The 27,950-nt window shown below is 45.1% G+C and overlaps 1 protein-coding gene across 3 annotated transcripts; it reads left to right on the forward strand.

Annotated features, from left to right (window-relative positions):
• Positions 1–1,828: 1,828 nt before the first annotated feature.
• ankrd44 (ankyrin repeat domain 44) lies at positions 1,829–27,941 on the forward strand. Of its 3 annotated transcripts, none has more exons than XM_079277450.1 (28): positions 1,829–2,211; positions 8,627–8,710; positions 9,556–9,634; positions 10,794–10,864; positions 12,101–12,301; positions 12,768–12,855; positions 13,577–13,719; positions 13,994–14,206; positions 14,421–14,499; positions 14,580–14,694; positions 14,792–14,874; positions 16,692–16,755; positions 17,669–17,737; positions 19,050–19,190; positions 19,520–19,585; positions 19,912–20,023; positions 20,289–20,360; positions 20,569–20,770; positions 21,024–21,111; positions 21,206–21,323; positions 21,534–21,756; positions 22,300–22,387; positions 22,543–22,626; positions 22,926–23,071; positions 23,167–23,243; positions 23,500–23,582; positions 23,726–23,817; positions 26,364–27,941. In XM_079277450.1, the coding sequence occupies exons 1-28, from the start codon at positions 2,185–2,187 to the stop codon at positions 26,621–26,623; spliced, it is 3,168 nt and encodes a 1,055-aa protein (XP_079133576.1). In that variant the 5' UTR covers positions 1,829–2,184; the 3' UTR covers positions 26,624–27,941. The 3 variants fall into 3 exon arrangements, 2 of the variants coding, with proteins under 2 accessions (XP_079133576.1, XP_079133577.1); XM_079277451.1 differs by having other exon boundaries at positions 26,461–26,630; XR_013772310.1 differs by lacking the exons at positions 14,792–14,874; positions 19,520–19,585; positions 19,912–20,023; ... (10 more) ...; positions 23,726–23,817; positions 26,364–27,941 and having other exon boundaries at positions 19,050–19,062.
• The last annotated feature ends 9 nt before the right edge of the window (positions 27,942–27,950 follow it).

Raw genomic sequence — 27,950 nt, forward strand, 5'->3', positions numbered from 1 at the left:
TAGGTCTGACATAATGGAGGCAGCACTAACGCACTACATGCCACAGTCTCCTTCTATAAACTCTGCTCTCTGGAGCAGGCCAGGCAGGGGCCGCATTAATATTTAAGATTAAAGTATACTCATTCAGTATTAACGTACATTTTATTCATCACTGCACATGCACAACTAATTACCATCATTGCACCACATCCAGTGTTGACCCCTCCATCACATAGCTGAGGAATGAATTGGGAACTCACTTGGACTTAAAAAAAAAAAAAAAAACAGCATGCATGAACGCTTATAGACTCACAATGGAAAAAAACCTCCCCCACTCTCCCTCCCGCCCTTCCATTCGCTCACCACTGCTGCACTGCCAGCTTCATGTGCTCTGACCCAGATTCCCCCCCAGAATCTGGGTCAGCTAATCTGAGGTGTGTGTGTGTGTGTGTGAGTGAGATGCAGCAGAGGGATATCCCTAGAAAACAAGAGGCAAATATGTGTTGTGTGTGTGTGTACATTTGGGACTTATTTATGGCTCACAGTTAGTTGAGCATCAGTTCATCTGACCCGGTCATGTGTTCCTGCTGCTGCGTGTGGTTTTGCTTTGGGGCTACTTTGTTGAATGCTTGTATTTATCGTGTGATGATTGTGTCTCTGTGCAGGCAGTGCTAAACGCTAACGTTGCTCACAATTACAGCGCTAATATGCTGATGTTTAAACCATGTTCAAACCATGTTCAGCATGCTAACTGTTAATCAGCACTAAACACAAAGGGAGTGCCATTAGTTGTGCAGGTATTTGTGGACAAGTATTGGACAAACTGGTAAACACCCTGAACTGGAAAGTTTTGATGTTTTTATCTTCCAGACACAATAAGGAGCCTCTTCCGTTTCCTTCCCTTATAACCTTTGGAATGCATCTTCATGAAGACCATAAAAAATGCATGGTTGTGTGTGTGTGTGTGTGTGTGTGTGTGTGTGTGTGTGTTGAGTCAACACTGGGAGGTAACCCGCCCCCGGAGGGGGAGATGACTGTGATTAGAAATGTTTCTGCAGTGAAACATTGTGTACATGAAGTGACATGAACAGTGATGTAGTAGGATAATAAACTGAGCGTGTAGGATGGTGATGATGATGATGATGAAGACGGAGAGCAACACACTTTAATAAAAAGCTTTCATTTACTTCACTCTTAAAGGGCCATTATTGTGATCACATTAAATAAAGTGCACTTTAAATGACTTGTGTTTTACATGTTTAATAGCACATTCATTCAGCAGCCATTAGCTTCCATCAATTTCTGACTTGAAAATCTGATCATTGCCAGTTTACAATCGTTTCATAAGAAGAGGAAGGTTGTGGGTTTTCTGATGGTGAAAGAAAATTAAAGATTTCAAAATAATTTGGTGTCATTTAGCTGAATTTGTTCAGGAAATTAATAATACTTGATCAATTTGTTATTAGATGTAAATGTCTAGGTGTGTACACCTAAGTGCATACGATGTCTAATCATGCATGAAACCCGTGGTGTCTCACCTTCAGGGGCTAAAACATGCAAACATATCTAAAACATGCACACATATATGTTCCCCTTTAAAACAGATATAGTTTGCATGCAGTGATGTGTGCTGACGTTTGTATTACTTTTGACAGCTGCAGCTTACAATGCGTCGTTCCCTCCGTGTCCACTGGAAGGCAGCAGCGAGGAGGTGCCGGTTGTTGTTGATGCTGAGGAAGCTGCTCCTCCACTTCTGCATCTGAGAGGAGGAGAGACGAGCTCCAACTTCCTGTGTGTGTGTGCGCGCGCGAGAGAGAGATCCTCCGCTACAAGCAGAGTTCAGCCTGGCTGCGTCTCCGGGAGGCTTGTGTGGCTTCTGCAGAACCGGGTTGAGGAGGGGAGCCTTCTGTGGATGGTGTATGGCCTCGGAGAGACGCCTGGGAGCCCCGTGCACCACCAGCAGCAGCAGCGGCGGCCATACATGTGGATTGTTTTGGGTCAAACCGTTCCTGCTTCACCCCTCCACCTCCTCCTCCTCCTCCGAGCGGTCGCCTCGGCTCGGCAGCGTTCTCCGCAGATAGCGTGAGGGGAGCCGGCCTTCGTCTACCACATCACCCGCTACGAGAAGAAGCCGCTACGAGCTGCACCGCGCATGGTGCCGCGGGGTCGGAGGGAGTGGATGAACCAGCCGGAGCTGACCCAGAGATGGCTGTCCTCAAACTGGCCGACCAGGTAGACCTGCTAGCTGTTAGCTTAGCATCTTAAACAGGCATCACCGTTTGACGCTTCACCCCACAGCTGTTTGCGATAAGAATTATATATATTTATGTGTTTTTAATGTCTTTGTGTCGCCACTTTGGGGTCAGCTGAGAGAAAATAAACGTCTTTTTTATTCCTGCAGACTGAACACAGAATAAATTCATAAAGCTGCACAAACGTTTAATACCCAGATTTGTTTTTTTTATGGCTTTTGTCGGTAGAGTGTTCCATTAAAAGTAGGACAGCCCACTTCACTCACACTTCCTGCTCTGTCTCCTTCCGCAAAGCATCAGCGCTGCAAACTGCAAACATGCTCCATAAAGAAGATTCATCTGCAGCTAAAAGCACATTCGTGTGCTGCCAAAAATGTGCACCAGACCTCTAAATGCACAACAAGAAAACTAGTTCTGATAAGATTTGAATCCAAGGAGACATTTTGGAGAAACAATCTGGCCTCAAGGTCTATTTAGTAGCTGCTCTGGAGCTTTTGATTTGGTCACATGATGCTCCTCAGCTGGTTTTGAATCACATATGTCACACTAACATGAACAGGAAGTCTTCAAAGTGTGCACAACCTTTGTTCGATTTAAACATCTCTGTTGTCTGGTGGTGGGACACGGTTGAAAGCTCCAGAACCGTTGCTAAATGCATCTCATCGCCAGGATTGTTGAGCCAGGGTCAACACTGTCAAGACCACATATCTGAGATCAGATTTAGTGCAGGGCCGCAACTAACGATTGTTCCCATTCTGCAATAATTCATACGTATTTATATTTTTCGCTCGAATCAATGAATTGCTGAGTTCACAAAATATCAGAAAATAGTGAGAAATTGACCAATTGTTGCAGCTTTAATTTGCTGTGTCATTCCATGACTTTTAGTTTTGTTGATGTACAGTAATGGAGGAAGTACTCATGCGTTTTTTAAAGTAAAAGTACTTGTATCGCACTGTGAAAATACTCCACTACAAGTAAATGTCCTGCATTTAAAACCTTACAAAGTATGTATCAGCAGAATGTACTTAAAGTACTAAAAGTAAAGTATTCATAGTGCAGTAAAGTGTTCCCTGTCTGTGTTTTACTATCATATCTGAGGTTTCTGGGTTAATATTACTGTTGCATTAATGTGTATGTTGCTCTTTAACTCCTTTATGTCCTGTTGTCTAGTTTAATCTACATCAATGCATCATATTCTATAAGAACATCATGTTTGCAGCGTCTCTGTCCTGTGAGAACCTCGTATCTCTACAAAGAACAACCTGTTTTCAGCTTTGCGACGAGGCTTTTTCCAGCTGATCCAAGAGGCTTTTTAAAGACTATTAATATTAAGAAGTCGGAGGAACTTAAAGGAAACACTTCATCCTTCAGTTCATCACGAATATTCAACACGAACTCATCTGCAGATACGTGGTTTTCACTGGACAGGAATCTGGAAAGCAACTCAAGCTGTCAGACAAATGTAGTGCAGTAAAACGTACTATATTTGCCTCTGAGGTGGAGTGAAGTACAAGTATAAAGTTAGGTGGAATGGAAGTAGTCAAGTATAAGTACCTCATAATTGCACTGAAGTGCAGTACTTGAGCATCTGAAGAGAAAGGAGTAAAATGAAAGGTGCTGGTAGATCGTCGCTCCAGTCGTATCAGATCTGTCGTTGACTTCAAGGGAAGAACAGTCTTTTCATTGTGTAACTCAGAACTTTGGGACTTCCTGTTTTCAGACAACATGGCGATGATGATGATGATGATAACTCGATGAGCTCAGCAGACAGCTCAGTGGCTTATGATTATTTTTTCATCATGTACTGATGAAGAGATGGTCACATGAAAATCTGCTGTTTTTTAAAGAGTATTTACTGGTTACTGTTACTGGGAGGTACAGATGTAAAGCTCTACATGGGCTTTGTGCAGCTCTGATGTCTTCAGTCTTTATATATAAACACAAACTGCTGACGTGTGTTTGTTAAGTACATTTACTGCCGTACTGTACTTTACTTGAGTACTTTACTACTTTAAACTTCTACTCCACAACATTTTGGGGGCAAATATTGTACTTTTTACTCCAACACATTTTTCTGACAGCTATAGTTGCAGATTTAGATTATCAGCACAAAACTAATAAATGATGATGTAATCAAGTTTTCTCTCAATATAACGTTGTACAGTGAAATGCTTTGTTGCTCCCTCTAGTACTGTGCGTGACACACAAAGTACAATATATATACAAGAAAGAAAATGAATGCATGAACAACAGAGAAAATATGTTCAATAAAATATTAAATACAGTCGTAAATATAATATAATAGATTAAGCTGCCTAGTAGCATATAAAGTAATAAAAATGAGTTCCAGCTGCAGCATTAAAGTGACAAACACATGAATGCATCAGTACTTATAATACAGTCATATAGAATATATACTCTCAAATGGTTCTGCTTATAATGATACTTTGGTACTTTAAGTGTATTTTGATGCTAACACGTTTGTGTTTTTGTAATAGTTTGAATGCAGGACCGAGTATTTCCACACTGTAGTATTGATGCTACTTTTAGAAACATCATTTTTCCACCAAACAGAACACACAGGAAGCACAGGAAGTTGTTGACTTTCTGCACGCGAGTGTGTCTCTGTGGTGGATGTGTCAGATTTCCTGTGTTTTTTTTCTCCTTCATCCTGGTTCTGGCTTTGGTTTTTCTTTATTGTCTCCTGTGTCGACAGGTGACCCATTCAGTTTGAGAGGGAGGCTGAGGGGAATAATTTATGTGTTGCAGGTGAGCCTGTGTGTGTTTGTAATGAAAACAGAGGTGATCTGACAGAGGAAGTTTGTGTCGGATAAAAAAAGAAAGAGAATGGACGATAGGAAATCTCTCTGGTCTTCTAGGTCCTGATTCAGTTCCTTAAAGAACAGGATCTCACAGTTGTCACCCAGAGACCCCCAAAATAATGATCACTACTCCCAGACATTCACACGCACGACCAATCATATCGAGCTTTAATTGCCAAATACAAAAGAACAATAGCCGAACAACCATAAATATTGTATTGTCGTAATCAGCTCGGGTTGCATAAAATCGGTCATATTAAATTGATGTATATTTACATTTATTCATAACCATGTCGCTGACACAATTGTGTTTAAAATACACAGTTTTGAATCGAGAGGTAAGGCAGTACCAGAACCAGACCCTGCTGCAGTAGAATGAGAGGTTTCCTGAAGGGACCCTGGTGCTAGGACGCACTACCGCTTTTGTCCACAGGGACCGCCAAAACCAACACAAAATTAAAGTTCCTCGTAGTTGCTTTAACAGGAGTATTTGTATTTGTGCTCCTTTATACTAAATACTACATTTCAGAGGAAAATATTCCACTTTTTTAACCGAAATAAAATGTTAAGCCGGGGAGGGTGTTGTTTTTGTTATTTTTATAAAATGAATGATACGATTCAGCCCCATACGTGTTTAACAGTCATTTTCAAACAGTCCATCATTACCAGACCCCTTCAATGAAGTTAGCTCATGAAATGCTAACCTTTAGCTGTGGAAGTAATGTTGGTACAAATGTACTTCATAACTTTTTTTCTGTGATTTTGTCCTAAAGACTAGTAATCAAGCTTTCATTATGAAATCACTGTTGTATTATGAATTATTACGCTCAGTGCTCAACTCTTAAATACACCAGCCCCCCACACATATTTCTGTTATGTCTTCGGTTGATCGTTGCCAACTGTTAACGCCAAAACAAATACTGGCTGATGTAGCAGATTCTTATTCTTCTTAAATATTTGTCGGCCTTGGGAAACCCCCGCTGCTGGTCGGTGTCTAGGTGCTGGTATGTGTTGGAGGAAATGCTCTCATTCATGCTCGCTGTTCCCTAAATCTCCTTCCCTCCCTGTGCCAGCACCAGCCTCCCCGAGTCGCCCTGGTGATCACAGACTCAGCACTGTGACAAGGGGCCGCTGCCAGCTGAGTTTTAGTGCGTACGGACGCGAGTGTGTGTTTGTGAGTGCATGTGGAGCGCTTCGAAAAAGAAAGGCATAGCTAAAGAGGCCATATGCTGCCAAGCATTGGCTGCTTATTTAAAGGCCCAGCCCCCACTTGCCTGCTCTCTAGCTGGGGCCTCTTTCACTGCTCTCTCTGCGCTGAACGTGTCCTTCCTCCAGCCTCGTATCACTCTGCTCAAGTAAACACCGATTCGACCTCCATCACTACTTCACGGCTTTTAACTTGTCCGATTTCTTTATTGTCGTGATACGAAACAGGATTGCACAATGAAATGTAGTAGTTGCACAGAAAAGGTATAAACGGATGGTCAAATATTTCAATTGGAATAGAAAATAAACAATAAAAGTACCACTAAAGGAACACTGAAGTATATCTAAAATGGAATACATACAGTTACTCAGCGGTGGAATGAAAACGAAGTACATTTAGTTTGAGGTACTTTCATTTTATGCTACTTTATATTTTACTACGTCTCAGAGTCAGATACAGCGGAGAAGTCCCGCCCCTTCGGTGGACCGCTATGGAACCCTATTTGGGAAAAATATATACAGCAGTCAATGGCGAAAGAATAATACTTTTGTGATCCCGTATGAATTGAGCCATGAATTGCAAATGTGATGTTTGTCCATTTAAAAGATAACAATGAAAGTGATCGACTCCTTCACTACATTTCCAAACATCTCCTGTCTGCCCTCATGCTTACCTGAGTGATCCAACGCAAAGGGAGGAGTGACAAAATAAAGCTGACGAGGAAGTGGTGTCACGTCGTTCATACTTTTTTTTTTTTTTTTGAAAGCAGAAGTGAAACGCTCCTCTGTGGTTCCTCTCTCTTGTTTCTGAGAAGGAGAGGCTGTGCAACAGGAAGTGAGGCAGGAGGCACACAGGAAGTGAAGTGAGGCTTATCTTTTAGATCTGACTCATCAGTGACACATCGAACCTGCAGCCTTCACGTTGGTCTCAAACACATGCAGCTAATTACACCCTTTACAGTGATTTATATTCTGTTGTATTACACTACATTTCACCTTTTTATGTCCCGTACTATACTGCACAACTTTTACTATGTTATGTTAATGTCTCATACAGTTTTATTGCATTGCATTGCATACAGAGTTCCATATTAATACAGACAACCACTAAGGATTGTAACTCATTCATATCATTAATCATATTATACATTTATTATATGATTATAAACGTACTGACTGTCGATCATATCACAACACTGTCACTTTTGCCTTATTATTATGTATTTAATTGCCCATGTATTTTTATATTATTCTATTTTAGTTTTTAATTTATTTTTTACTTCTATATCAGAAGATTTTGCAAAAAAAATCTTAAAGTTTTCAACATTTTATAAAACAAACCCCGTATAAATACCCAATATTCTAATAATATAAACCGAAACACAATGATACAGTTTGAAAAATGCATCAATAAAATGATCTCCCATTACATGAACAGTGAAGTCGTCATTTATTTTAGTTTTATTTGACAGTATTTCCCTCTGAGATGTCGTGGAGTAGAAGTAGGAAGTGGCATGAAAAGAAAAGTTCGTCAAGTACAAATACCTCACATTTGTGCGAAGGCTAAGTGCAGTACTTCAGTAAATGCACTTGCATTCCATCGCTGCTGACATGTTGCCTTCCCTCATGTTGCACTGAAAGTTATTATTTTACCCACGCTTTCTTCTGTTCCTGTAAAACCGACAGTATACCGCTGATTGACACTGATAGCTGCTGTGTGTGTGTGTGTGTGTGTGTGTGTGTGTGTGTGTGTGTGTGTGTGTGTGTGTGTGTGTGTGTGTGTGTGTGTGTGTGTGTTCAGGGCCTCTATTTACCACCTATCTGTGATCTGGTAAAGAAAATAAGGGCTTCAAAGACATGACCTCCACGCAGTGCCCTTCATTATAGCCTTTTGTCTGCGCAGACATTTTATTTGTATGATTTGCATCTACAAAGTGTCTTCTACAACGACAGACTCTCTGCACACATCTTGGTCCCATCTTATTATAAGCAGCGAGGAACTGTAAAGAAATTAAAGAACATCTTCGTATCCAGTTTGTAGTAGGCTGCAGTCTTGAAGTAGCTCCAGCTTTTGTAAACACTGCAGCTTAAAGTCAAGCAGCTGCTCCTCCACACACACACACACACACACACACACACACACACACACACACACACACAGATATATATACCGTGGGAAGGATCGTGCCCGGCCTCCTCTTGTGTAACGTCCAGGAAACATTCTCCCGAACACGCCGTTTCGTCACGTCGCCTCACTCTGATGGATTCCCCGAGTGTTGAAGTCGATCACGTGTATTTATGCACGTCTGACATGTTTGCGGCGTCTGGTCACGTTGTTGATTGTTCTCTCTTCTCTCCCCTCAGCCTCCTCTCATCCAGGCGATCTTCAGCGGAGACCCTGAGGAGATCCGAATGCTCATATACAAGTCCGAAGACATCAATGCTCTGGTGAGGACGCGAACACGCATCAGAGGTGTTGGATATAATAAGAGCCGACTTTAAAAACCCACCTGAAAGAAGTCTGTTTGACAAGAGTTCCCCCAATATCATATTTAAAGCAGACCCATTCAGGTTCATTCTTGTATTTTGGGTTTCTGCTGGAATTACTGGTTTTACATGCTTTAATGTTGATAAAACACATTATTCTTCTCATACTGTCTGCTTGAATGTAAATGTATTCACTTTCTGTCTGAAACGCTCCGTTTTAGCACATGTCTGTACCCGGGCAGCACAGGATGGGGCTCTCCGCTAGTATTCGGCCGCCTGCGTCTGGAGCTGGGTGCAGGACTCCCACGTCAGGTCTTGAGCTGACTGAGAGAGACAATGGATGCGTTCACACTGATGTCTCTGTGACTGACCCTCAGCTCATCATCTGTGAACTGATATCACAGCTTTCTCTGTTCGGTGGACTTGTATTTGTTTGTGGCCCGACGTACAAGATCAAGTAATAAAGTGCTCTGTAGGCTGCCCAACATGCTCGAAAAACGTTCTGATGCTTGTGCTCCACTTCATGGAGCTGCTGCCCTTTTAATCTTTGTCTGAGGGGCAGGGGAGCTCCAGCTCTTATTGGGGAATCTAAAAGTGTTGCTTTGGTGACGTGCACAGCCCCACTCTTAAACCACAGAATGCACGACTGTTTCTGTTTAGTCATGTTTGCCTTGTGACGCATCGATGAACAAGGCTACAACTGCATTTCGCCGTGCAACCCCGTCGTTGCAGGACGACAATAAATTATCCTTGAACCTTGAAACCCCAATTTTACACGCACCCACTGACCCTCTTCCTCCCTTCAGGATGCAGAGAAGCGCACCCCGCTGCATGCAGCCGCCTTCCTGGGCGACGCCGAGATCACAGAGCTCCTCATCCTCTCCGGTAAGATACCGCCTCTACTTCCTCCTCTCGCTGAGCTTCCACCTCTCTGTCAGCTCGTCTTGTGTCCAAAAGAAGAATGCATGCAAATCTGCCTAAATTCTAGACCTTGATGAATTAGAATAACGTCAACAATACCAGTTACAAGTGTATAAAGACGTATATTTACGTTAACAACAGAGAGAGAGTGACGTAGGTGCACATGAAGATAGGACAGGATGGTGGTTAGACACTCAGTAGAATCTCCCGGGACGCACTGGGAGTAATGGAGGTGGTGGTTTGTTGCACAATAGTACCTCTGAAAGACAGAATGATATTTTAGGAATGGCAGGGATTGAACCACAGAGGAATAAAGGCGGGACATGAGAGAGACGTCTTCCACCAAAGCATCAAAACACTCTCTGACTTCCCCATTCCGCCTGTAGCACTTAACCTCAAGGCCATTGGCTCCTACAGAGGAAGTGAACATTTAAAAACCGCTCCGGAACATAAAGTACTGACATTTAATGTGGTTCGGATTAATACACACTTGATGTAATACTGAGTGTTTGTGGCAAAATTCACTACAGAGCCGCGGTTCATTGTAACGTTTATTTTTACCATCGACACTTGAAATGATGAAGACACTCGTGAAGGACAAGGTAGCACAAAATGTCAGCCATACTTTGGTGTTACTTCTTACCTCCAGCGCCAACTGTGTCTCATTGATGTGTTAATGTATTTATTGTATTTACATATTTTATGGGACAACAATGGCGCTTAGCGGCACAAAGGAATACGATATATCGGGCTTTGATACACAGATAGCAGCTGTTGCTGCTTTTGTTTTCTTCATGGGATTTATTGACAATAAAGGGAAATTGATCTTAAATTTATCATCATAAGTCTCATAAAGTACAAAGTGTTTCAACCCTTGGAGCGCTACACCAGTCATACAGGCTTTCTAATGTGTCAGCAGTTCCTGTTTCACGACTCCTTCAGTCATGTTATTGCATTCTTTTCTTTTTCTCTCACTCTATTTGACATTAAAAAGCTCTTAAATGTTCGTAGAGGAAACTTCCAGGACGGTGTGTTTCCCACCGACTGCTAACACGCACGTAGCGATGAGTGTTTGGTTGTTAAACTTCTCTTTCTGCCCCCCCCCCCCCGTGTGCTTCTGCAGGGGCTCGGGTCAACGCCAAAGATAACATGTGGCTCACCCCCCTCCATCGCGCCGTGGCTTCTCGGAGCGAGGTGACCACACACACACACACACACACACACCCCTACTGAGTCCAAATCCTTTCCTCTTCCCAAAACAACAACAAGAGAGCGATCCTCGCTGTGCCACAGGTGTCGAGGAGCCGAGCTGCACCTCGTGGTATTTGCCTGAAAACAGGCCGTCATGCACGCTCATCATTCCTCTGCCTCTCCAGCAAGAGCTCGCACACTATTCTCAGCCCACGTCGGGATGCCTTTGCCTTAGCAGGCGGCAGGAATGTTGGCCGGAGCAGTTAATCAGCCTCCATCGCTCCCAGCGCCCAAACAAGTAATTCAGCATGGCTGGAATGGCTGGAGGAGGACTTTCAGAGGTGTGAAGGAGGTTTCCTACACGTCCAGGGCCTTTTACGAGTTTGTTTGCTTTGTAGGACACATAAAGTAGTTTAAGACTGTCTGACGTCATTACTTTCTTCATTAATTCATTTACATGTTTTAGCAAAGTTGCAGTGTATGCTCTGGAGGAAACAATGTTCAATCCGTTGTTGGATATTTTACACTTTGGTTAATATATGACACGAGTTACCGAAGTAATTTACAGCCTGTTGCTTTCTTCATAACGTTGAATACTTGTTATATTGCAGTATCATTTAAAATACCTTAAAGTGACATTTAATGTAGTAAAACATAGGAGCAGTAATAAGTCTGTGTGTTTGACAGTGTAATAGCAGGTTTCCTGTTACCTCAGAATTAGTGGGACACACAAACACTTTGTCTTGTATTCGTTGGCTCTGCCTCACTAAACACGGTTGATTAGGTTCCCCATTAATCTCTTTTTGTCCTTATCTTTACTCATAACTCAATCACAACAACCCGGCAATTCATTTATAATAGTTCATAAAGAGCAAAATGTTCTGTTTTTGTTGAGCCGGCTGATTAAGTTAGTTTCGTCTGCAGATTAAAGAACAATGACAGGAAATTAATTCACATTTTTCAAATTGATACACTCTCGGTGATGGATTTATTTGCAGCTGTCCTAATGTCGCTGATGTTTTAATGTCTTTCATAATATATATTTACATTTTCACTTAGTTTTCTTCCAGTTGTTCCAGTTGTCTCAAGATTTCTGTCAGTTTTCACTCTGAAACATTGCAGAATTTAAAGATGTTCTACCTCCTGTGTAGCTGTGACTTTAAATCCATCAACTGTCCGTGTTGGTCGGAGGTGTGAACAAATGATCATCACACTTTCTTCCCACTCTTTCTTCGTCAGGAGTCGGTGCGAGTGTTGATCCGCCACTCGGCCGACGTGAACGCGCGGGACAAGAACTGGCAGACGCCGCTGCACGTCGCCGCGGCCAACAACGCGCTGCGCTGCGCCGAGGTCATCGTCCCGCTGCTGAGTAGCGTCAACGTGTCGGACCGCGGCGGACGCACCGCGCTGCACCACGCCGCCCTCAACGGCCACAGCGAGGTACTGCAGACGCTAGCTGGCTGACTGTAAAATGAAGTAAATCCTCTGCAGCGCTGAAGCCGCTTCCCTTCTCCAGCGTGTTGGTGCACTTCACCAACACGAGCGGGCTGTGATGTAACCGGCCTTTGTGCTATTTCGGTGGGATAGTTTGGTTAAAGGAAACGGGTGGGCGGCTGCAGCGGTGTCATCGGGGTTATTAAGTGGGTTGTTCATTTTTGAAACGCTCCTTTTCTTACATTCACAAATATGCTGAAGTCTAAAATTAACAATGAGAGGCGGCAGATTTCGGAAGCCGAACTGAATGAACGGCTTCTTCTATGTCTCTCCAGAGTGTTTATGCAACAACTGAGCCAAGTGATGAGATGCATTTACATTGCTGTTATATAAAGACCATCACCCACACACACACAAACATGAAAAATCCATTTGTCTTATCTTCCCCACTAATCCCCCCTCCCTCTGTCAGATGGTAAACCTCCTCCTGGCTAAAGGGGCCAACATCAACGCCTTCGATAAGAAAGATGGCCGCGCGCTGCACTGGGCAGCTTTCATGGGTAAGAGACTTTATTAATGATTTTATTAATGACGTGTCCCACACCGTGCCTTTATTTTCTGGAAGTAGATCGTTCTCTGCTCATTCTGAGTCACCTAACAGTCAAAGGCGCTATTCATTAGAGCTGGAAACAAGACGCAACATAACGCTCTTTAAAGTTATTAAAGTGTGTGAACTGGTGTGACAAAGCTTTATATTTTGTATTCGTCGGTGCTCGGGCCCTAATAAAAATAATATATATATATTTGTGGTACAAATTTAAGACGATTACGATTTTTTTTTTTTTGCCGAAAGAAAGGTGACCAATTTAATATTTTGAGTCAATTAATGGATCAGTTGATTGTCAACAAATGTCAGATTTCTCAGATTTGTAATATTTTTGCAGCTTATCCGTTTTTATTTTATTGTCAATTCAATTATTTGGTGTTTTGGGCTTTTTGTCAAACATAACAAGCGACTCAAAGACGCCACCATGGGCTCTGGAAAACGAGTAAAACAATAAAACAAACTGTTTTGACGCTGCATAGAGTTAACGGTGAATTTATTAATATGTATTAAAAAAAGTTGCAGTTCGTAATCAGTTGCGAAAGTATACATATAAGTCTCTCTGTTACAAAAAGCAAGTGTTTATCGCTTTAGTGTTTCTTCTAGTCCATAAACACCTTCTATACCAGCTGATTCCTCTCTTTTGCTGCCTCTGTGCTCTGCTGCGCCCCCTGCAGGCCATTTGGATGTGGCGTGTCTGCTGGTGAGTCAGGGAGCTGAGGTCAGCTGTAAGGACAAACGGGGATACACTCCCCTCCACACGGCGGCCTCCAGCGGGAAGATCGCTGTGGTCAAACACCTGCTGAACCTGACGGTGGAGGTCAGGACACACACACACACACACACACACACACACACACACACACACGGTTGTCTTTCTATACTTGTGAGGACCTACATTGACTTGCATTCCCTAAATGTCCTGACTCCCAATGTCTTCACTCAAGTTACAACTCATTCTCCATTTTAAACGAGCACTTATTACATCCACAAACGCACATGTACACACTTTACGCAGAACACTGACGCACACACGCACCTTTCCTCGGGCATAATAACGGCTCTTGTTTTTTTTTTTGTTGCCCTGACAACAGATCGATGAGAGCAATGCATTTGGGAACACGGCCCTCCACGTGGCCTGTTTTAACGGTCAGGACGCCGTCGTCAGCGAGCTCATCGATTACGGCGCCAACGTCAGCCAGGCCAACAACAAGGGCTTCACCCCGCTGCACTTTGCCGCCGCCTCCACACACGGTGCGCTCTGTCTGGAGTTCCTGGTCAACAACGGGGCGGATGTCAACGTACAGGTACGCCGGCTAATCAATTACATGCTAAGGGTTAGCACGTGGACATGACAACAGCTTGTTAAATTGCTGATGTGTAAGAAGTAGGACCATAATTGAGATTATGAATATCACCCACAGGGGCTTCAGTATTGTTGCTTGTGTTTCTCAAACACAAATCAATGTTTCACATTCTAATCTGAGATCTGTTGTTTTATTTCTCCTCCGCCTTCTTCAGAGTCGTGACGGGAAGAGTCCTCTTCACATGACGGCGGTTCACGGACGCTTCACTCGCTCCCAGACGCTCATCCAGAATGGTGAGACCTCCTCATGCTCGTCTCTTAAAGCCGCACGTTCTCCCCGTAGATAAGATGAATAAATTAACATTTTACTTCAGGCGGGGAGATCGACAGCGTGGACAAGGACGGCAACACCCCTCTCCACATCGCTGCCCGCTACGGCCATGAACTCCTCATCAACACGCTCATCACGAGCGGAGCGGACTGCACGAGGTTTGTTTTGTTCTCCCGTTGAGACGTTTGCGTTTGTTATGATTTCAACGACGAGGTATCTGGTAAAAGAGACTATTGTTTCCATCTCCCTCCAAAGGCGAGGAGTCTACGACATGTTCCCTCTCCACCTGGCTGCCTTGAACGCTCACTCTGACTGCTGCAGGAAGCTGCTGTCCTCAGGTGAACTAGTAGAAAGTGGATTTAGTTTGTTCATCAAATCTGCAACTTCAGCTTGCATCGTTACTAAAACCAGTATTCCGGCCTGGACTGCCTCAACTTTGATTGGTGTTCAGTTCTTGTGTGTTTCAGCAGAATACGCTACAAATAATCTTCATGAAGCTCCAAATTCAAAGAGTGTAAACTTTTGACTCGATTCTAAAACAATAACCTTTTAAACGGTATGAGTTAAAGATAGCAGTTATTTCTGAGAGCTCTTGAATCATCATTTGCATATCTGCTAAATGACATCTTCTATCTTGGAGTGTAGGTTTTTTCATGGGAGGCCTGGTTGTTTTTCTTGCTCCCAGTGGTGAATTCCTCCTGAAGCGCATATATTCAGCTCGGGCCAAATTCAAGTCACAATGCTGCAGAAAGAAGACACGGCCTCTCTGAGTCCACTTACTCACTGATGTGAAGAGAGTATTCTGTTGAGTCCGCTTAGTCGTTGATATCTTGTTTGCATCTGAAAAGTTTCCTCGTCGGTTTTTTTGGCAATGAAATAATTAGTCTTTCCACTCATCCCGTATAATTTGTCGGTTTCTGACTGAGGGGAATGAGATTAACACGAAACGAATGTGAAGTAGAGGCAGAAAGACGACAATCCTGCTCGCCACTCGTGTCCGGCGGCGTGGAGCAGAGGACGAGACTCCTGGTGTGGCTCTGCTGAGTCGCTGCATTGAAACAACAAAGGAGTCGTTTACATGTGCTTGAGCCACGTGCAGCAGCAGTGTTGCTGCCGTCGGCTCAGGACTGTTGTGAGCAGGAGCGGCGCTGAGCTTTTGTATTTGTTGCACTCACTTGTTGCCGCTAAATCAGGAACCGAAAGTCCCTTTTTACATCTGAAGCACCGTGAAGATGAGGCAACAAGACGACGACACAGCGTCATCGTGTTGTTCTTTGTAATGTTTCAATACATTCATGTGGCTGATACGTTTATCCAAAGAGACAGAAACTGTAGCATGCTGGATGCTTGGATGTATTTATTCTTTAAAGACATCAGCGTAGCATGCGGTGTGGGGCTGTAGTCTGAAAGTCGAGGGTTTGAGTGGATGTTTTGTGTGCAGACATGCCAAAGCGCCCGTCTGCAAAGTATGGACGCTCTGCTGGCTGTTGTCTGGTTGTTCTCATGATTCAGCACGTAAACCGCATTGAAACAATGTAACAGACATAAACACTGCTGTAGTTCCAACATTGTTGTCAGTAAGAAGGTTCCAGGACGTTTTGAGGCCATTGCTGTTGGGATGAGAAATCCGTCGCACATTAAATTTCTTCTTCCTGAATTCCTAAAAATGTTGAAGGGTTCCCTCGAAAAAAAAGGGGTTGTGCTACTGAACATTTTGTGCTTTCGCTCTCTGATTCCTTCCTTCTTCTTATATGAGACACATCCTCTTTAGCGCTCTCGCTGTGTGTGTGTGTGTGTGTGTGTGTGTGTGTGTGTGTGTGTGTGTGTGTGTGTGTGTGTGTGTGTGTGTGTGTGTGTGTGTGTGTGTGTGTGTGTGTGTGTGTGTGTGTGTGTGTGTGTGTGTGTAACATAGCTTACAGATATTTCCGTGTTTTCCCGTACGCATGGCCAGCATCATGCGCTCTCACCTGACCCCACCTTCCCACCCGCCTGTCGCACTGACACCTGTCTCTCTCTCCACCTCCTCCTCTTCCTGTCTCCCTCTCCCTCTCTGTGGTGTCTGTCTGCTGCTGTGTGGTGTCTGCCCGTCTCCCCGCGCTGCCCTCTTCAGGCCGGAGGTTTAGCATAATGTGTAACGACTCGGTCCTGTCTGCAGGCTTCCAGATAGACACTCCTGACAGCATGGGGAGGACCTGCCTGCACGCCGCTGCCGCCGGAGGGTGAGCCACGCAGTCTGTCACACACGAAAGGCTTAAGAACGCCTTAAAGGATCATTCGGGTTTATTATCAACATCTGTGAACTCGGCAGCGTGCACAAGCAGTGAGATGATCAGACAACGCACACAGTTCATTCCGATCATCTCAACCAGATGAAAAAAGAGCAAATTTGTGCATAAATGAGTTTCTGATCATCTTTACTCACATTTCCACATCACCTTTAACATGTAAAAGGTAAACCAGACATTTCTAAGAGATACGCGTTTGATAAATCACAGCTTTGTTTCATGCATGCGTTATTAAAAACATATAAACATGTTAAATACTTTCTAAATGAGACTTAATAAATGCACGTAGATGGAAAGGCTCTTGTTTTGTTCCTCTCATCAGTACGAATGTACGCTGGCCTCTTCACATTAGATTCAATGTTGTAAGTAGGCTACAGTTATCAGAACAACACGAATGATCAGGTGGTGTAAAGGTGTACTGCAGATGTTAATGTTAAGTAAAAGGCAATGGAAGCAGTCTTTGGAAATGACTGATATGAACCACTTCATTTGAGTAAGCTCCCCTGAAGTTGCACAGAAAAACTGAGCATGCACAACTACGGCAAGCCGGAAGTTTCCTTTCACCTTAGTTTTGGCCTCAACCTGAACTCATCCAAACTTCCTCAACTGACTTCTTCTTAATGAAGTCAGTTGAGGAATCTAAGTACGACGTTTATTCCTTCCTTTGGGTTATCAAGGATCACATTTAGTTGTTTTAAAGCTTAAAGACTGTTACATATAAATATAGATGATGGATGTAGACGGGGAAAACGTTTCAAGTCATAGTAACAAAGAAGTCTATGTTGATCTCCATATGTTTGTATGGTGTGACCGGTCTTCCTGTAGTAATTGCTCTCTCTCTCTGCAGTAATGTGGAGTGTGTCAAGCTGCTCCTGAGCAGCGGTGGAGACCACAACAGGAGGGATAAGTGCGGCAGGTAAGAGAGCACAACGCGGTTTTAACAACAATATCTCAGTATGGCAGTGTGCAAACATTCTGTACAAAGATTATAGTCGACTGTAATATATGTGAACGCAGGTATGAGAAGCGGAGGCTGGCATATCAGCAGATAATGAATTAAATACATTTGTAATCATGTAAAATATGTCATCATAGAAGTTAGAATTGTTTGTTGCGTCCTTATCTGTAAAATAAGCGTAGTTTTGGGTGTTGTCCTTTTTTGTGTGTGTGAATGGGTGTCGGTCGGTGGAGGTTAAGGGTGTGTGTGTGTGTGTGTGTGTGTCTTCTTAATTGTTTGAGTCAGCTATTCAGTGCTTCATTTTATGAAAGAGTCGACTCGACACACCTGTTGGTTTGTAGGATTCATTTCCTGTTCGTATCTTATCTAATAGACGGGGAGTTACCAACATGTATCTGTTGTTATATAAAGTTTTTAGAACAATATAATTAGTATTTGCTCAAGGACACTCTGTCCTCAGTTTTGTTTTCGCTCTTCACTTCCAGTTAATGCTGCATAATTACTACTGTTATAATTTGTGATATTTAGTTCCTTTTTCTGTTTCCGCTCGATACTTCCTCTCGCTGTGTGTGTGTGTGTGTGTATATGTATGTATGTATGTATATATATATATATATATATATATATATATATATATATATATATATATATATATATATATACATACATACATACATACATACATACATACATACATACATACATACATACATACATACATACACACACACACACAAATAGCTGAAGTCAGCAGTTGCTACTAATATGTTAAACATGTTGCGGGACCATTTAGAGTTTTTAGTTTTTAGGGTCTTTGATTAGTCTTTGGTGTTTTGTAGGTTGTAAATGTTCATGTAGAAAGCAAATCTAGACGATGAGTTAAAAAACATACATTTTAGATACGGTCTGAGTGTCTGGCCCTGTACTCTCAAGCTTCAGATAGCTTAATGAGTGTGTCCTCTTTCATTTAGCATTAGTTCTGATTAAGTTATCATCAAATGCACAACAATTACACTCACTGCCAATTGAAATCTTGGGTCTCAAGCGCCCTCCGACAAGGCTTATTAAATGTGGATAAAAAGAAATGGGGAAAATGGGAGCAAATCTCTGCATCCAGGTTCCAACTTCTTATGGAAATCCTTTCAACCACCACATGGGGAGTAAAGTCTGTATGTCCTGACTCCAGCTGTTAGACTGGGTATAAAGTGCATCCTTATATTGGTGCCTCTGAATACATATCTTTGTTTCCTCTCCTCCTGTTATTTCCCAGAACCCCCCTGCACTACGCGGCCGCCAGCCGTCACTATCCGTGTCTGGAGACTCTGGTTGCTTGTGGCACCGCCGTCAACGCCACGGACCAGTGGGGGCGCTCCGCCCTGCACTACGCCGCTGCCTCGGACCTGGACCGGAGGTGAGGCCGGCTGCTCTTCACCGTTTCTTTTTTTAGCGTTATAGATGTGGAGAGGAGGTGGAAAATCTGAAACCTCTTCACACCACTTCTCTGGGTGTCTGTCTGCTGTTACTACATATAGAAACCTGAGGCTCCTGTTGCCATGGTGACACTGAGGTGGTGGTCATGGATTGGCTGCACCACAGTTTAGTTGTCCACTTACTTGTTGGCAGTAGTAGGTTACCAGCACGTTAGAAGAGGCTGTTGTTTGAGGGCGTTAACGGCTTTATCCTCTTTTATCTCACCCGTCTCTCCTCCCTCCCTCCCTCCTGTTGTCTCCCCCTCTACAGGCGTCGTGTGGCTCTGGAGCCGGAGAGTGAAGGCGTCCAGGCGGAGAGGGAGAAAGAAGCAGCGCTGTAAGTCCACACCAAGAAATACATTTTGACATAAAGTTCAGCAACTTTTAGTAAAAATACGCACAAAAAGTGATAAAAAAAGTTGTATACGTAATAAAAACTTTTTTATTATTCTTTCTATTTGTCTATAATATTTAAATATTCCAAAGAGAAACAAACATCTCTCCTTTTATGATAATTCATAATCATTTTATGATCATTTTTTTAAAATGGAGGCTTTACTCGCAGCTGTAGGAAATAGAAATATGAAGCCGTGTGTTCCTGTTCAGTTGCATGTTTGCTGTGTTGGTGTCTTGAAAGACAACTACAGATGTTCTGTGTTCCAGATGTTTGGAGTTCCTGCTTCAGAGCGGCGCCACGGCCTCTCTGAAGGACAAACAGGGCTACAGTCCCGTCCACTATGCCGCAGCGTACGGACACAGGCACTGTCTGGAGCTGGTCAGTACACACACACACACACACACACACACACACACACACACACACAGGAAATGGTTGTAAGTTGACTCGAGGCGTTTTCTCCACCTCTTGGCTGATCATATTTTCTCTGCACGCTCGGAAACGACATTCCAGTTTTCTGGTTGCTCTTGTCTCATGCATAAAGTATGATCCCATTAATTGAGTTTTATTCAAGGTATAAAGTATATATTATGCATGAGTGGACCGTCAGTGGGTTTACGTTGTGTGTCGTTGTGACCGGCAGCTGCTGGACAGAGACGACAGTCACCAAGACGACCCTGAATCTCCGAACGCTCGGAGCCCGCTGCACCTCGCTGTGAGACACACACACACACACACACACACACACACACACACACACACACACACACACACACACACACACACACACACACACACACACACACACACACACACACACACACGCAGAGTCTTAATAGTACTGATACAATACCTGAGTTTTGGTGCCAAGCGTTTTGGGGGTTTCCCAACGCGACACGTTTAAAGCGTCCGTGTCTCTGCAGGCGTACCACGGCCACGCTCAGGCCCTGGAGGTGCTGCTGCAGGGAGAGCGGGAGGTGGACCAGGGGGACGAGGCGGGGAGGACCCCTCTGGCCCTGGCCGCCCTCCGGGGCCACGCCGAGTGCGTTCACACCCTCCTCGGCCAGGGGGCGTCGCCGCGCTCCACCGACACCCAGTACGGACGCAACCCAGTCCACCTGGCAGGTGGGTTCGGTCTCAGTCTCACCTTTCCTTCCTGTTTATTCTCTGCCGCGCGAACATCTTCCAAAAGTATGTGGACAAGAGCAGGTTATGTGTTGTATTTGTTTCTATTAAACACACGACTCACACTCGGATTATTTCCTACTTTCTGCAGCGGTGACACCATCTGATCCGATTGGTCATCTAACTGACTATTAATAAACATTTCTGTCTCTCTGTTTGTCGTCGCTGTCACTCTCTCTCCGGCTTCCTGCAGTGATGAACGGTCATACGACGTGTGTGCGCCTCCTGCTGGATGAATCGGACGGTGCAGACCTGGTGGACGCTGCCGACTCTCGGGGACAGTGAGTAGTTGTTTCCCGGCCCATTCAAGTTTTTCCTCATCTGTTCCAGTTTTTTTTTTTTATATTATTTTGAATGTGTCGTCCTCCTCTGCAGGACTCCTCTGATGCTGGCGGTGGCAGGCGGTCATGTGGACGCCGTGTCGCTGCTGCTGGAGCGAGAAGCCAACGTGAACCTGGCGAGTAACCACGGCCTCACGGCACTGCACCTCGGGGTGAGCACTCTCTCCTCCTTCCTTTCCTTTGTGCAGACATGAGTGTTCCACCTGAGCTATTATAGACTGTATGTTTGATTAGAATCAATTGATGTCTTTCAATGCACATGTGCACATCTGGGAATATTTTAAATGTTTGTTGTAATAGAAACCAGCAGCATGCTTCTTCAGCTCGATTCTGACTTGAAGCCCCTTTGTCTCCTCGCCCAGCTGCTGTGTGGTCAGGAGGAGTGCATCCAGTGTCTGTTGGAGCAGGAGGCCTCGATTTTGCTCGGTGACTCTCGAGGCCGAACCGCCATCCACCTGGCCGCCGCCCGAGGTCACGCCTCGTGGCTGTGCGAGCTGCTGAGCATCGCCTGCTCGGAGCCGCCGTCCCTCCCCCCGCTGAGAGACCACAGCGGGTACACGCCGCTGCACTGGGCCTGCTACTACGGTCAGTTCACAGTTCAGACTTCTTTATTATTCTTTATCTGAATGATGTATCAACGATTCGTTGTTGAACGATTTGTTCGGATTTCTGCTTTTTTTTTTTTTAAATTTGCTAACTATGTACAAGTACTCCATTTCAGTGCAGTTCTGATGTATATGTACTTTACTTGAGTATTTCAACATTATATTACTTTATGCCTCTACTCTACTACATTTTACAGTTTGTGTGAAATATCGTATTTTTTTACTTTTTACTTATAAATCATGATATATTATGACGCTACCCTTCTATCTATAAAGCAGTTAAGATGAGCACTACCTTTACCTGCTTCAACATTTAAGTGATGAACACATTCATGCATCAATAATTATAATCCATTAATATAAGATATGATATTCTAAAATAGGTGATTCTGCATAATGTGTACTTTATATTCTGATGCTTGTACTTTTGTAAGATTCTGAATACAGGACTTGTACTCCGGAGTATTTCTACATGTCTTTTCCAACTGTGTGTGTGTGTGTGTGTGTGTGTGTGTGTGTGCAGGTCATGAGGGGTGTGTGGAGGTTCTGCTGGAGCAGAAGGGTTGTCGCTGTATTGATGGGAACCCGTTCACTCCTCTGCACTGTGCTGTGTACGTCACACTCTGGTTAAATAAGAGTTATGATTCCAGCTCAGAAAGTTCAAACGATAAAGAATCTGCAGCAGCAGCTAAAGCACATTGAACGTTCCTTAACTTCTCACATCCTGACCATCAGCCGCTGATCCCGTTTGTGTTGAACCTCACAGGGTGAACGATCACGAGCCTTGTGCGTCGCTGCTGCTGGAGGCCATGGGGTCGGACATCGCTGGCTGCAGAGACGCGAAGGACAGGTCAGCCGTGTGTGCAGTGGTGCAATGCAACTAAGTGCATTTACTCAAGTACTGTACTTAAACAGGAGTTAACATGTAACGTACACATTAATGCAGCAGTAGAATGAATCCAGAAGCATCAGATATAATCGTAAAACCCCGAAAGGGAACATTTTACTGCACTATGAGTACTTTTATTCTTCATTCTTAAAGTATATTTTGCTGATAATAATAAGTCCGTGTTGCAGGATTTTCACAGCGTGGTATAAGTACTTTTACTTCAGTAACTGATCTTCCTCTCCTCTCCTTGTCTCTTGCAGGACTCCTCTTCACGCCGCAGCGTTCTCGGGTCACGTTGACTGCGTCCAGCTGCTGCTGTCCCACGATGCACCTGTGGACTCTGCGGACCAATCGGGTCGCAATGCACTGATGATGGCGGCTGAGAAGGGCAGAGCCGGAGCTCTCGGTACAGAGATGTTTTCCTTTGCTCGTGCCGTCAACACTGCGGTGTCCTATGTTGTTGATTTCTTTTTTTAATGTTTGTCTCTGATTGTGTCTCAGAGGTGCTGTTGACCAGCTCCAACCTCAGTCTGACGGACAAAGACGGCAACACCTCCCTGCATCTAGCTTGCAGTAACGTAAGTGGCCACAAGGGGCTCCACCCTCTATCTTAGTTATTGTTTCTCTTGATAAGAGTGTCTCCCATGTCTCCAAACCCCCCTGCACTCATGCATCATCACCGATCACACAGCTAATGTGAGTTAGTGAAGCAGTTCAACATCAGAACAAGACAATTTAGTAACATAACACACGTCATTCCACTCACATAAATTAAAATATTAGAAAGTACGAATGAATGTTTCGTCTCGGTTTAATCTGACGCCCTCGCTTTAGGGAAAGGAAGACTGTGTGATGTTGATCCTGGAGAAGCTGTCTGACACGGCGCTTATACATGCCACAAATGCAGCGCTGCAAACGTGAGTATCTGAAACCTCTGTCACTGACGAAAAGAAGCACTTTTTCACTCTTTATGCAGTTAACTCTCCGCACAAAATGAGGGATTTGAGGCGCAAAAGAAATGTTCCTATTTTCTGTTGATAATGATCAAATCTTCTGTTAGTCCTCTCCACCTGGCGGCTCGTAGCGGTCTGAAGAAGGCGGTCCAGGAGCTGCTGTCCAGAGGAGCCAACGTTCAGACGGTGGATGAGAACGGTAGGACGTGAATCTGGTCTGGAACCTGATCCCCCCCCCCCCCCCCCCCCCAGGCACTTTATAGGCCCTAGCTGCATGCAGTGCTCATTGGTCAGCATGGATGTTTTCCTGCGTTCCAGCATGAACTTGACTAATGAACGATTTTAATATGATTTTTCCATGTGCGCTGCAAATGAATCTGTCTTTAAACGGGGGTTCCCACTGATCGTGGAGTTTGTGACACTAACTTGGTGAGAGACACTAACTTTAACATGTAAAATAGTACAAGCAGTGTCTTGAAGGGTTTAAAGTGTTCTCAGTGGACGTGTGAAGTCTTTAAAATATCTGACTTGTAAAAGGCATGACGACGTTCTGGAGTTTTACTTCCTGGATGACAGTGGGAACCCTGATTTAAACTGTATACAATGCTGCTTTGCTATTTATTGGATGTATCATTTGTTGTTTAGTGATACACGTCAGCTTTGGTTGTCCCCGTGTGGTGTCTGTGTACCCTTCCTCTCGACTGTGTACCTTCCCTCTCGTCTGTGTACCCTCCCTCTTGACTGTGTACCCTCCTCCTTGTCTGTGTACCTTCCCTCTCGTCTGTGTACCCTCCCTCTTGACTGTGTACCCTCCCTCTCGTCTGTGTACCTTCCCTCTCGTCTGTGTACCTTCCCTCTCGTCTGTGTACCCTCCCTCTCGTCTGTGTACCTTCCCTCTCGTCTGTGTACCCTCCCTCTCGTCTGTGTACCTTCCCTCTCGTCTGTGTACCCTCCCTCTTGACTGTGTACCCTCCCTCTCGTCTGTGTACCTTCCCTCTCGTCTGTGTACCCTCCCTCTTGACTGTGTACCCTCCCTCTCGTCTGTGTACCTTCCCTCTCGTCTGTGTACCCTCCCTCTCGACTGTGTACCTTCCCTCTCGACTGTGTACCCTCCCTCTTGACTGTGTACCCTCCCTCTCGTCTGTGTACCTTCCCTCTCGTCTGTGTACCCTCCCTCTTGACTGTGTACCCTCCTCCTTGTCTGTGTACCTTCCCTCTCGTCTGTGTACCCTCCCTCTTGACTGTGTACCCTCCCTCTCGTCTGTGTACCTTCCCTCTCGTCTGTGTACCCTCCCTCTCGTCTGTGTACCTTCCCTCTCGTCTGTGTACCCTCCCTCTTGACTGTGTACCCTCCCTCTCGTCTGTGTACCTTCCCTCTCGTCTGTGTACCCTCCCTCTTGACTGTGTACCCTCCCTCTCGTCTGTGTACCTTCCCTCTCGTCTGTGTACCCTCCCTCTCGACTGTGTACCTTCCCTCTCGACTGTGTACCCTCCCTCTTGACTGTGTACCCTTCCCTCTCGTCTGTGTACCCTCCCTCTCGTCTGTGTACCTTCCCTCTCGTCTGTGTACCCTCCCTCTTGACTGTGTACCCTCCCTCTCGTCTGTGTACCTTCCCTCTCGTCTGTGTACCCTCCCTCTCGACTGTGTACCTTCCCTCTCGTCTGTGTACCCTCCCTCTCGTCTGTGTACCCTCCCTCTTGACTGTGTACCCTCCCTCTCGTCTGTGTACCTTCCCTCTCGTCTGTGTACCTTCCCTCTCGTCTGTGTACCCTCCCTCTCGTCTGTGTACCTTCCCTCTCGTCTGTGTACCCTCCCTCTCGTCTGTGTACCTTCCCTCTCGTCTGTGTACCCTCCCTCTTGACTGTGTACCCTCCCTCTCGTCTGTGTACCTTCCCTCTCGTCTGTGTACCCTCCCTCTTGACTGTGTACCCTCCCTCTCGTCTGTGTACCTTCCCTCTCGTCTGTGTACCCTCCCTCTCGACTGTGTACCTTCCCTCTCGACTGTGTACCCTCCCTCTTGACTGTGTACCCTCCCTCTCGTCTGTGTACCTTCCCTCTCGTCTGTGTACCCTCCCTCTTGACTGTGTACCCTCCTCCTTGTCTGTGTACCTTCCCTCTCGTCTGTGTACCCTCCCTCTTGACTGTGTACCCTCCCTCTCGTCTGTGTACCTTCCCTCTCGTCTGTGTACCCTCCCTCTCGTCTGTGTACCTTCCCTCTCGTCTGTGTACCCTCCCTCTTGACTGTGTACCCTCCCTCTCGTCTGTGTACCTTCCCTCTCGTCTGTGTACCCTCCCTCTTGACTGTGTACCCTCCCTCTCGTCTGTGTACCTTCCCTCTCGTCTGTGTACCCTCCCTCTCGACTGTGTACCTTCCCTCTCGACTGTGTACCCTCCCTCTTGACTGTGTACCCTCCCTCTCGTCTGTGTACCTTCCCTCTCGTCTGTGTACCCTCCCTCTCGACTGTGTACCCTCCCTCTTGACTGTGTACCCTCCCTCTCGTCTGTGTACCCTCCCTCTTGTATGTGTACTTTCCTTCATTTCTGTGTACTTTGTCAGCTGGCTGAACACTAATGGAATGCTGCTCCGTCCCTCCTTTGTCTTCTGCTCCCGTTTCTGCTTCGCCTTCCTTGCTTCCTCCCCGTCTACGTCTCGCTCTGCTCTCCTCCTTTCTCCATTTTCTTTCTGCCCCCCCCCCCCCTCTTCCTCCCCTTCCTCTCTTTTTTTCTCTCTGTCTCTCTCTCAGGTCTGACGCCTGCTCTGGCTTGCGCTCCTAGCAGAGAGGTGGCTGACTGTCTGGCTCTCATTCTGGCTACCATGATGCCTTTCTGCTCCCCTTGCAGCTCCGGGGCTCCCTCCCCAGGCTCCCTGCTGAGGCAGCTGCCCCACCAGGGGAGTAAAGTCCCGGGCACCGGCCCTCGGGGGCCACGCAGCCCAAGGAACCCCTCCGGACCCTCGAGCGAGGGAACCACCGAGAACGACTCGGAGGACTCGGAAACCTTCTGACCCCACCGAACCGACTCCCTACCCGCCTACCTCGAGCTGTGCACCTGAACATGTTACCTTTCCTCCCCTCCAGGACCGATGCAGTGTTTGAGACTGTAAAGTGCACTCTTGAGGGAGACGGGTAGAGACTCGGTTGTGACACAGCTCCGATGTTTTGCAGCATCTGTATCTTGTACAGAATCGCCCTCCAGTGTGACACCAGGCTGGAAGCCCTACAGCGCCGTTTCTTTGTGCCCGCATTTCCAAAAACAATGAGCGGAGCAGCCGCACTGCCCCGGACTGACTACTGCAGCTGAGTGAGTTGCTCCACGAAGAAGAATCCGATCTGGACCAGTTCTGGTACGGGTCTGCATGCGTGTGTTAACTCGCACCACGGTTTGTTCTTCCTACTCACGGGTGATTAAATCCAAACGGACCTCGGTACTTTAGTCTCTGCACGGCAAAGCAACTCGCCTCTGAGACTTGTCTTAAAAAAAGAAGAAGCCATTTTTAACTTTGTACAAAATGTAATCGGCCATTAAGACAGCTAAGTGTTATTCTAACCTTTTTTTATGATCTTAGGCTTGTTGTTGTACCAAATATTTGACTTCCACACAGAAATAATGATGAACAGGTACATAGAGCTTGCTTATTTTAAAACAACTGAAGCACAAATTTGGATGTTGCTTTTAGGTTTTGATGAACTATTGCTGGAATGTGAATAAGATGTTTAGTAGTTTTAAATATTCATCACAATAATTAGAATACGACACACTGGGTACATCTCGATTCCCTCAGTTGCATCATTTCTCTCATTTGCACGAAGAGAGATTCAGGAAAAGATGCGAGACATTTCTACGAGCAGCATTCTGTTGCTATTGTGTCTGTACATTCATTCTTAAATAAGTTGAGTTACAATGAGAATGTCTTATATTTAAAAATCTCCATTTTTCCTCAAAACATTTCGGCTACTTAATCATTCCAACGAGTTATATCTCAAATTGAAATATAGTTGTAAAAGGCTAACAGTTAGCTCAAGGACAGAGGAGCGAGGAACCATCGAATAAGGGAATAGGGATGTACCCACTGATTGAACACAGGGTTTGTGCAGAAGGCTGAGATGTATGCATCCCCCCCAACCCACACCTGAGACCAATTCCCACCTGGGCAGCTCAGCCCAGACTCTCCACAAAGACCTCACTTCGTTGTGGTATTTATTATCTATTACATGATGGTACAAATACTGCCAGCACTTAAAATGTAAAATAACACAAGGCCTTGACCACTTTCTCCCCCCTCCTCCCCTCTGTTTGTCTCCCTACCAGCTATGTGCCATTGTCTCAAACGT

The sequence above is a fragment of the Melanostigma gelatinosum genome (genome assembly GCF_949748355.1).
Source record: "Melanostigma gelatinosum genome assembly, chromosome: 10".
Classification (NCBI taxonomy): domain Eukaryota; kingdom Metazoa; phylum Chordata; class Actinopteri; order Perciformes; family Zoarcidae; genus Melanostigma; species Melanostigma gelatinosum.